The sequence below is a fragment of the Phoenix dactylifera genome, chromosome 3, assembly GCF_009389715.1.
Source record: "Phoenix dactylifera cultivar Barhee BC4 chromosome 3, palm_55x_up_171113_PBpolish2nd_filt_p, whole genome shotgun sequence".
In the NCBI taxonomy this organism is placed as follows: Eukaryota; Viridiplantae; Streptophyta; class Magnoliopsida; order Arecales; family Arecaceae; genus Phoenix; species Phoenix dactylifera.
Genome location: NC_052394.1, coordinates 5,817,230 through 5,827,539, shown reverse-complemented (window position 1 = coordinate 5,827,539; position 10,310 = coordinate 5,817,230). Strand labels below are relative to the sequence as shown.

Here is a 10,310-nt window from a genome sequence, read left to right as displayed (position 1 = left end):
TCCCAATGTAAAAAAAAAATAAAATCAAGGCCTCCCTCCTCCTCCCTCTTCTCCACCCACTACCAGGAATTTTAAAAAATTGAGTCTTAAGACCATATGGCTATGGATGCGGTCATGGTCGACGTAAGTGGATCAAGAAGTGGTGTTTTGATCCAGTTCAATAAAGATATCTCTAGCACCTCGATCTCGATCTTCTAGCTCAACTTTGGCTAGTCGTTAAAGATGAAGTTCAAGCTCACGATTAGAACCTCAACCTCAATGAGCCCGGCAAGGTTGGCTATGGTACAATGGTACGAAGAAGGATGGGCAAGAGAAGAAGAGAATGAATTTGGTAAGAAGTTGGCCAAATAAATTTGGAAATGATCCTTCGAATTTTTACCAATTTATCAAGTAATTAGACGTCTACACTCTAAAAAGTTCCAAATAATTCTTTAGATCTCGGTGAACCTAGCAATAAATTATACAATTTTTTTATAATTATGTAATTATTATAGCAACATAGGAGATGTAATATTTTTTATAATCCCAATGATATATAAAAGTATGTCTCGTTAATTATATGCACGCTCCATTCTTAATTTTTATATTGAGATTGAATCGCCAAAAAATTGCTCTTTTCTTTCTTTTTAAAAAAAATAAAAAAAAAAAGAGAAGGACGATAGGAGGAGATAGAAGGAGAAATGCGAAATGAACGAACGAGGATGAGAGAGGACCATAATGGAGAGAGAGAAATTATATCCGTATTTTATATACCATGTGGACATGCATGCAAAATTATAGCCGCCTGTTTCTGTAGGAGACGAGCATTTGATAAATGAGGCTGATAAAAATAAGCGGCTGTGATCGGCTGCATGTACGGCTGGTCCACGCAGTGTAGGGTGTAATTTCTCGACAGAGAGAAGGTCTCATCTAATGGAGGATTGGTAACGGAGAATCCGTTCTCCTCTTTGCTTTTCCCGTCCGAAGCGGAGCCCCATTTCCGTCTCTGTCACCATCCTCAGTTATACCGCCCACGTCTTCCCTCCGCCTAGAGTATAAAGCCTTCACTCCACACCCTTTCATCGCTCTCTCTCTCTCTTTCTAGCCTGGGGCTCGGTTCCTCTCTCTTTCGTTCGCCGCCCGAATATCCGCGAAGTTGGTCAGAGCTCTTGACTACAGTGGGAGAGAATTGTGGAGACGTAAGAAAAAGATGTGAGGAAAAAGGGCTCCTTCTGTCTCTCCTATATTTCCAGTACTCCTCTCTCTCTCTCTCTCTCTCTCTCTCTCTCTCTCTCTTCTCGCCGCTACGGAAAGCCTCCCGTACAAACGCTAACCTTGTATCTCTTTCTCTAGCTCTCGCTTGGGTCGGCCTATAAGTGGAGGTGGAGCTGAGCGTGGAGAACGAGGAAGCGGAGCCTTTCTTGAACCCATCATGGCTTGAAGGTTTCTTGAAAGCCCGTGAGGTATTTAATCAAACGCTTTCAACGATTCGTAAATGCTAGGCTCTCTATCTCTTTGTTTCTGTCAGGTAGCTCAATATGGTGCCGGCGAACAACTGGATCTCGTTCTCCTACTCTCCCATGGAAATGCTCCTGCGCCCTTGTAGCTATGATCAGATCGGTCACTTCCAGTTCTTGCTCCAGGCGCCAAAGCTCGAGGACGTGCTCGGCGGGCAGCGATCGTCACCGGCGAACCCGTGCTCCGACACCCTGACCAACGGCCAGGATTCATCGTCCCTCCGCGCGGTGCATGATCGTCCCCAGAACCCGATCCCGCCGAACCCCAGCGATCTAGGCACCCTGGCGCTCCCCGGCAACGTGGCGATCTCGGAGGTGGACGACTCCGCTTCAGCGCCCGCGAACCAGTTCGGCGGCTTCTCGCCGGAGCTCGGAACGGAGTTCGCCATGTCGGCCTTCCCACGGCCGGTTCCCCCGGCTTTGCCGGCGGCGGGAAGGTCCGGGGGAGCTGCGGCGAGGAAGGCGGCGGCGACGACGCCAGCGGCGGCGGTCGGGTCGTGCCAGAGGACGTCGGTCTACCGAGGGGTGACCAGGTACATGTTTAATTAAGCGACAATTTTGTTAGCGTACTGGAATGTTCATCCAGTAATTACGAGTAGGAGAGTCGGTTTGGCGGAAGCGTCAGAGGGGTGACGTGCCGTGGCGCACGTGTGCTGGTTTTGGCAGGCACAGGTGGACGGGCCGGTATGAGGCCCACTTGTGGGACAACACGTGCCGGCGCGATGGGCAGAAGCGGAAGGGCAGGCAAGGTACGCACTTGCGAACCTCATTTCCTACGTTCCAGTTGCATTAAAAGCATACCAGCGAGCTCCCGCCTCTCTTTCCTCCCCCCGCCCCCGCGGCTCGCTCTCTCTCTCTCTCTCGTGATGATATATTTGGGTACGGGAGAGCAGCGCTTTCGCTTTCTGTGAGATGCCGCCGCTTGGGGATAAAAACAGGGGGAAAGGATGGGGTTTTGACGAGACTGCCTGCCACTGTCTCTGTCACCCCCACCTACCTCCAGGGGCTTAAATAAATAAAGCTTTGTCTGGGGTGCATGGAACCGATGTGGAATTGGGAAACCCCTTTTTTGTGAATTTTTATTTATTTTTCTTAATTTCAAATCTTCAACTAAGTTTTTAAATTATTTTTTGTGCCTGTAGGGATTTAAATACTATACTTGCCAGGTACAACCTTAGTCCTTGTAGAAGTATCATATAAATAGTACCCTACTCTGTAATGGCAGTTCTTTTTTCTTTGCCAGTTGCTCTACAGTAGTTAATATTGGTGTACTTGTGAGATGGTACGGTTTATGTTGATTTTTTGTGAGGCAGACTTTATCCATGCTCGTATTTGATTTTTTTATACGTAGTTTATGATTATATATTTATATGGTCAAGTCGGTAGTGCGCTGAGTGGTGGGCCCCCTCTGTAATGTGCCAATGGATGCCTGGCACGTCACGGAGGAACGCTGGTTGCTGTTTGGGGTGCCTTAGACAAAGTGCAGGATGGAGAATTGATATTTGATAAAGCCTCCGTCAAAGTTCTCATCATAAAGCCTTTTGGCTGGTCGGGGGGGAGGCTGGGGGTTGATACGGGGAGTGATGTGACGACACGGGGGTAGGATCAAGTGTCCCTTCTGCGAGCTGCTGCGGCTCGAAGTACACTGTGGTCCTTTGGCGTTCATGGTCAAGTGTACATTGCCCCAACCAGTATCTTTGACTGCTGAAGCCGAGCCCATGGTTTCCTATATGTCCCTTCATTAGATTGTGATAAGATTACATTGCTTTATTATTTTGTTGTGCTATCCTCTGCGCAACTTTCCGGATGGTAGTTGGAGCAAACCTTGGACTTTATGCAGGTTTTTCTTTTAGGACCCCTATCAATTATTAGTTAGTAGGAGCTTTCCTCAATTTCTTGTCAAGAGTAACTGCAATATGTAATGCCTTCGTTGGTTAAAGAGCAGCTGGGGGAGCCCGGCAACCTTGCTGAAGCTATGCTTGGAAATAATTTTCCAAAGTTGTGCTCGGAAATAATTAATGTACGGTCGATCTTATTGGTTCTGAGTGTTGCTGCTGAGAATTGACTAGCTTTTGGCATTGTGATAAAAAGCGCGACAATGCTAGAGAGCTTGGTGGCCGGCTGCTCTAGTCGGAATTGAAAAAGGCGAGAGGCGCTTGGTCACTGTAGCCGAGATTCTTATCGAAAGGCGGCACTCCGACCTGAAACAGCACAAAGCAAAGAAGTTCTCTAGTCAAAATGTATCCGACAGAGACCCTCCGATACCTAACTCAGTGTGATAATCAGAAAACAGGAGAAGGTTGTCGTTTAGTCTGTGCGGGCGTTCCTTTTGTTTACCTCCTTTGTCCTCTCTTTTTGTGTATGTTCGATGGATGAGCTTTCCTACCACCAGAAAATTTGAGTATGTGGATCGACCAAAAGCGACTAACTTAAGTACGACTTTGGCATTGGGCGTGAATGCTTCGCACGCAGATGACGTCCTACTTATGACATCGGTGAGATCTTGATGATCATTAGATTCTTCGATTAGGATGTGGCCAACTATGGGAAGCTCCTGATATGCAAGCTTGGCAATATGGTGTTGGGCCTGTCTAGTGGTTGCTCCCGATCTACTACATATTGGCATCGTGGCATGTTTTAATTAGTTGAACCTTCTGGTGAGCTGTAGCCGGTTTGGAGGCATATCACTAAAGATCGGAGAAAATAGGATTCGAGCAGTTTAATGGACCATGTAGATTTTCCATATTGTAATTCATATAAAACATGGTTACTTTCTCCACTATGTACATATTTGTGATACTTACCTGGACTCACTTCTCTTATAAAGGTAGCTATCTACATATCTATGGAGTTTCGAATATCTATAGATGGAGTCTTGAATATCAAGTCTTGGAAATTGCTTACTTGATTGCTGCACTTATTTTGACTCCGTAGTATATACATACATGTATGTATGTATGTGTGCATATGTATTATAAAATGGCTCATTGAATTGGTGCCATGTATCTGTTCAGCAAAGAATGTGATCGTGACTGGGGCTTGCCCCAGTGGTAACACCTTTTTGCTTTTGGCAATCAGTGATCCTTAGCGCATCCCCAAAAGTCCGGACCTTTATAGTTTGCATTCTTCTTTTTATAGATGCAAGAATAGGGGTGCTTTTGGAAGATATAATAGCTTTTAAATTTGCAGCTTGTGTAGTTTTCTGACTTCCCTGCTTATTGTGGTAGTACCTCCCAGTCTAAATCTGCATGGTGATTTAGGAATAAGTGAATAAAGACATCTACGAATACATAAAATGAGCAATAGAAATATCCTATAATAATTGTGATATCCATAGTGTTCTTTATTCCTAATGCTGTACATTGGAATAGGACCATATAACATGGAGTCAGCTCTTACCAGTTCGCAACAATTACGGGTGTGATTAACTGCTAAGGCACTAGCATGCATCAAAAAGGCACATGAATTATGAAGCTCTATGACTAGGGGAACAGCTTGGGTTTGAGCTCAACTTGAACCCAACTAGTCCAACTCCTTGAGTTGGGTTGGACCCTGGCCCAAAAAAATCCCAATCCAAACCAAGTTGTGTTGGGTTATGGTCGAGCTTAACTCAATCTAAACCTAACAAACCCAGCCAGAACCAATGCATCCTGGCCCAACCTGAAAATTAATTCAATTTATATTTATGTTTTACATGAAATATTTACACGTTTCATTTAACTATATTCTTTTAGCCCTTGGGTAAGTGCACCCAAATAAAATCCCAACAAATACTAACCTAACAAAAATGGCCAAAATCTTTCTCCAAGCTTAAATTACCTGTGCAACAGGAGTTGATCCAACCTGACCTAGCCTATCTCTACACTAGCCCAACCGGACCTGACTTATTTTAAGTTGGGGTTTGTTTGCAGATATCCCAACCCAAGGTTGGGTTGGGAGAAATCGAGGTCAGGTTGGGTTAGGGCGAATCCTAAACCGGACCCAACCTAATCAAATTGCAGCCCTAATCATAACTTTATCATTTTTCTCAGATGTCGGACAAAGCAAGAAACCATAGCTCCACAGTTTTTGTTCTCAAAGTTTGAAAAAAAGGGGTTTGTAAGGCTCCTCTTATATTATTCACTCAAGCTGCTACAGCTAAAAGCAAAATCTTTTCATGTCTCATGCCTCTATATTATCGAGAGTTTAATCAAAGTAACAAGAAAATGTCAAATTGTGCTTAGGGAAACAGAAAATCCACAGATTTCCACAATTGTTTTTCAGTTCTTTTTGTGCTCTTACTCGAAACTTTTTTTTCTCTATTGTCTGGTTCTGGCTGATCTAAATTGAATTTGGTACCTTAGTTACTATTCGGCTCATATGAATTTTATGTTCTCTTTTGCATGGACACGCATTCCATGTTGGTCCTGATTTTGCGGATTGCTCAGTGTACTTAGGTAAGCAACATATATTTTCAATTCCAATTTCAGCAACTTCTAATTTGAATATATGTGCGGGTTGACTCTATTGACATGATGTAGGTGGATATGACAATGAAGAAAAAGCAGCAAGGGCCTATGATCTTGCAGCTTTGAAATATTGGGGTCCTACTGCTACTACAAACTTTCCGGTACTGTCTAACTAGCAATAATTTCTTATCTCATTGTTTAGCAACAATCATTAACTTTGTCGGAAGACTGAAAGGTGGAAAGTACTTTTGCCCTGGTTTCGGCATGGCTAGATTTTCTCTTTTTAATGCCAAATCTGTTTTTGGTTTCACCGATGTTTAGGAGTTAGTTTGTGACCCTCTGTGTTAAATCTGTATCTAAAGCCTTAACAAAGTGACTAGATTTTTGCTTTGTCTAGGTCTCATTATGCAAGAATTTTACCAAAAAGGCCCGTCTCCTGAAGTTATCTGTTTTTATGACTAAGAACCTGGTGCAATATCCTTTTCTAGGTAAAAATTTACAGCAGGGAAATTGAGGAGATGAAGGCCATGTCCAAGCAAGAGTTTATTGCATCTCTAAGAAGGTAGCGATATTACCTATCCATAGCTAACTGCTAGTGAGAGGATAAATAATGCAGATTCTTATCTAGTTATTTTCTGTTGGGAAAAATTTCCAGAAAAAGCAGTGGTTTTTCTAGGGGAGCATCTATCTACAGAGGAGTGACAAGGTAAGACTCGAGACGTAAAAATATGGTGCTTGTCGGGGTATCAGTGTCATACCGACGCATGGTACTGCTTGCCATTGTGCATGTCGCATGATTTTATTTTACGATGTGCATAATGACAGTGGCTTGCTGTGATTTGTTAGGCATCACCAACATGGGCGTTGGCAAGCAAGGATAGGCCGTGTTGCAGGCAACAAAGATCTCTACCTAGGAACATTTTGTGAGTCTGATTGCAGAGTAAATCATCATGCCTATTTTGACAGAGTCTAACTGAAACGTCATCATATACTGAGTTGCTTGTAGCTTGTTCATGTATGCGCGCACGCATGCATGTCTGTATGTGTGCCTGTGTTTGTGATGCATGATGATGGTGATGATGATGATGGATTGATGGGTGGTTAGAATGCTTACCTGTCTGAAGTAGTTTTCATTATCCCTATACTGTCTAATATAGTCTATTTTACCAGAACTATTAGCATATGTTTTTCCTTTTTTTTGGGTTGTTTGTTTGTTTTTCTTTTGAGTTTGCATTAAACTTATTATATGTTCCCTCAGCCACGGAAGAAGAAGCTGCTGAGGCCTATGATGTTGCTGCAATCAAGTTCAGAGGTGCCGGAGCTGTTACCAACTTTGAGCTTAGTCGATATGATGTAGATGCTATTGCAAGTACAGACCTACCCATTGGAGCATCTGCAAGACGGATCAAGCAATCCCTTCAGGCCAGCAGCAACCATCTCACTCTCAGCAGCTCATCGATCTCACAGCGGCCAACTCTCATGCCATCTTCTCTCCTTCACAACCTCTTGCAGCTTCCTGCTAGTTCTGGACTGCCCGGCTCCCTGACTTGCTCCAGTTTGGTGCCAACCGAGCCAGATGCATGCAGCCAGAGTATGTGCTGGCTGGCTGCTGATGATCAAAATAGCAACCATAACAACCCACCAATGGGTAGTGGTATTCTCCAGCTGACACACCTTGCACCTTCCCAGGAGTCTTAACTCTTGAATGTAGGTTGCTTGTGTGACCTTCTTGGTGGCTAATATTTTGACCTCAGAGTGGCTGAATTTTTGTTGTGAAACTAATATCGACTTCCATAGATCACATGCAGAATTCTGTTCGGTAGATGTTACTTTGTCTGTTTATACTGGCAGCTTTCTAATGGAAAATTCTCGGTCTCCGGCTTCCATTAATCCCATGCAGAATTCTCTTCAGTAGATGTTAACTTTCTGTGTATCGAGTGTCAACTTTCTTACGGAAAATTCTGTCTGGAAGTTTGCCGGATTTGAGGTCATGGAATCATTGATGGTTTGATGCATTGTTAAATGGCTGGCAGTTAATTTGTTCATTTCATTTGCGTACAATCTGTAGCTACATTCTTAAGCTCTGAGTTCTAACCAAGCACATTCCATCCTCCTGTTATTGATATCATCATTAGGTCCTGCTGAATTAAAAGTTTCTCCTATTGAATTTTGAGGTTGTTGCAGGGACGGCATTCTGCCGGAGCCTCACATAATAGCCTAGCCCATATTAAGCTAGCAGAGAAAGAGGACTGCGTTCCTCCCGAGGTATTGTCCGCTTTGGGCGCTCCGGCCCGCGCGTCCAGCGCAGACGGGGGGAGACCACTGCTCTCACGGTTTTGCCCTTCAAAAGGCGCCTCGAGAGGAAAAGTTTTTCAACCCCCATTTAAGGCACAGAACCTTCTCGCTACTAGCCGATGTGGGACTAAATTCAAGGCTCCTTTCCCTCCCGCAACATAGCCCCCCCCTAGCGGGAAGGTTATTGAGCCTTCACAGTCCTGAGGGGTAGTCAACGGTCGGAGGAGGCGCCCCTACCTGGCGCGCCATCTGTTGCGGGGACGGCATTCTGCCGGAGCCTCACACAACAGCCTAGCCCACATTAAGCTAGCAGAGAAAGAGGACTGCGTTCCTCCCGAGGTATTGTCCGCTTTGGGCGCTCCGGCCCGCGCGTCCAGCGCAAACGGGGGGAGACCACTGCCCTCACGGTTTTGCCCTTCAAAAGGCGCCTCGAGAGGAAAAGTTTTCCAACCCCCATTTAAGGCACAGAACCTTCCCGCTACTAGCCGATGTGGGACTAAATTCAAGGCCCCTCCTCCCGCAACAGAGGTGTACCGGCTTCGTTCTATTTTCTCGATAAAACGGGGGGAATTTTCTATCCTTTTTCTCAAAAAGTTTGTTGTTGATGACGTTGATACGAAAGCTATGTAATACTCTTGAACTGATGGTTGTCGAGGTTTGGCAATGGCGATGACGGTGATTGGGGGGCTCAAACAAGCCAATAAAACGATCACCCCAATGGCTCCCTCTCTTTGAACAACCTCTCCAAGGCCAGACCAAAGTTTTCATTTCGGCTGGTATCTATATATTGGCCATGATCTAGGCTCAGATCTCAGTTATATGAGTAATAGAAAATATGCCAACTTTTTGTTCAATATCAATTATGTAAACTAAGAAATCGTGACATATCGGCCACTACAAAATTATTATTTTAAAACTATTTTATCAGACTATATTCTCTAATTTCATTTATGTTTTGGTTTGATATTTTCACTAGTAAATTTTAGTTTATTGTACTAAATTAATGATTGTTAGTAAACCGATATAGTGGACAGGCAACACCTCCATGAAACTTTTTTCTGTGAGATTTTCGTGTCATCAGAACACTGCTCTCCATGAATATTAACTACCTGGACCAAAACAATCGCAATCAATTCTAGATTTTTAGAAGCAAAATCAAACCAACCAACTTTGGAATAGAACCCAACCAACCAAGCTAAAATTTTGTTAGTTTGGATTGTTCTCCAAGTTACTTAAAGATTGAAAAAATGTTAGCTTAATGATTTATTGATTTTATGATTTTATTTTAGAATGTCCGCTAAGAGCTAGTGAATGACATAAACTGCTAGATGATCTATTCCAACATTATCCAATATCAAAATCCAAAAAACTAAGAGAGCATCCAAGTTTCTATTCAACAAACAGTAATTAGTATAAACTATTGAGTCTATGACGAATTATAAAATTGTTTATAATTCTGTATAATATATAGATCAGTTCAGGCTGGCATCGTATTGCTCGGCTGTTTAATCTACAACCAAATTATCTATTTAGAATATCCAAAGCAAGAACCAAAAGAAAAACCGATCCATGCAAAATTCAAACCAAACTTACACAGTGAGGTTGGATTCGTTCATTTTTTTTTCAAATTGATCTAGAATTATTTGCATCCTTCAAAAATTTTATCTTATTGTGTAATTCTTTCTTTTTTAATTCATGAAGAGTGCTAATTTTTCATTTACAAGGAAGAAATAAGTAAGTTCTGATGCTCATTGGACCATTCGATGATTGAATGGAGCATTATCTATTTGATCATACATTGAGATGTATCTTCACCTGGAGATGCATGTCACATATAGATGCCATTTGTTACATTGTGATCGCATGCATCTTCGCTCGCACGATTAATGTTCGATGCTATATTAGACCATCAAATGATCTCAATGGTCATTGTGCTTAATTACGTTGCCCATTTATAGAGAATATAGAAGCCTTCTACCATTTTGAGCATGCACAAGGCCGTATATGACTGCAATTTTTCAGATATACTACTTCGAGCATACTTCTCCATAAATGACTAGTGTCCTGGAGG

At 43.1% G+C, this 10,310-nt stretch overlaps 1 protein-coding gene across 1 annotated transcript; it reads left to right on the top strand.

Annotated features, from left to right (window-relative positions):
* The first annotated feature begins 1,340 nt into the window (after positions 1–1,340).
* Positions 1,341–7,817, top strand: LOC103701013 (AP2-like ethylene-responsive transcription factor AIL7). Its single transcript, XM_008782941.4, has 9 exons — positions 1,341–1,442; positions 1,508–2,029; positions 2,163–2,245; positions 5,924–5,932; positions 6,017–6,105; positions 6,433–6,506; positions 6,600–6,650; positions 6,791–6,867; positions 7,203–7,817. Exons 2-9 carry the CDS (start codon positions 1,518–1,520, stop codon positions 7,640–7,642), a joined length of 1,335 nt encoding a protein of 444 aa, XP_008781163.3. The 5' UTR covers positions 1,341–1,442; positions 1,508–1,517; the 3' UTR covers positions 7,643–7,817.
* Positions 7,818–10,310: the final 2,493 nt, after the last annotated feature.

What these genes read in the sequence shown, in the direction of transcription:
- LOC103701013 (XM_008782941.4), top strand. Translation starts at nt 1,518, where the DNA reads ATGGTGCCGGCGAACAACTGGATCTCGTTCTCCTACTCTCCCATGGAA. An exon ending in ATCTACAGAGGAGTGACAAG is followed by an intron (nt 6,651 to 6,790) that starts GTAAGACTCGAG and finishes GTGATTTGTTAG; the next exon opens with GCATCACCAACATGGGCGTT. An exon ending in TCTCTACCTAGGAACATTTT is followed by an intron (nt 6,868 to 7,202) that starts GTGAGTCTGATT and finishes ATGTTCCCTCAG; the next exon opens with CCACGGAAGAAGAAGCTGCT.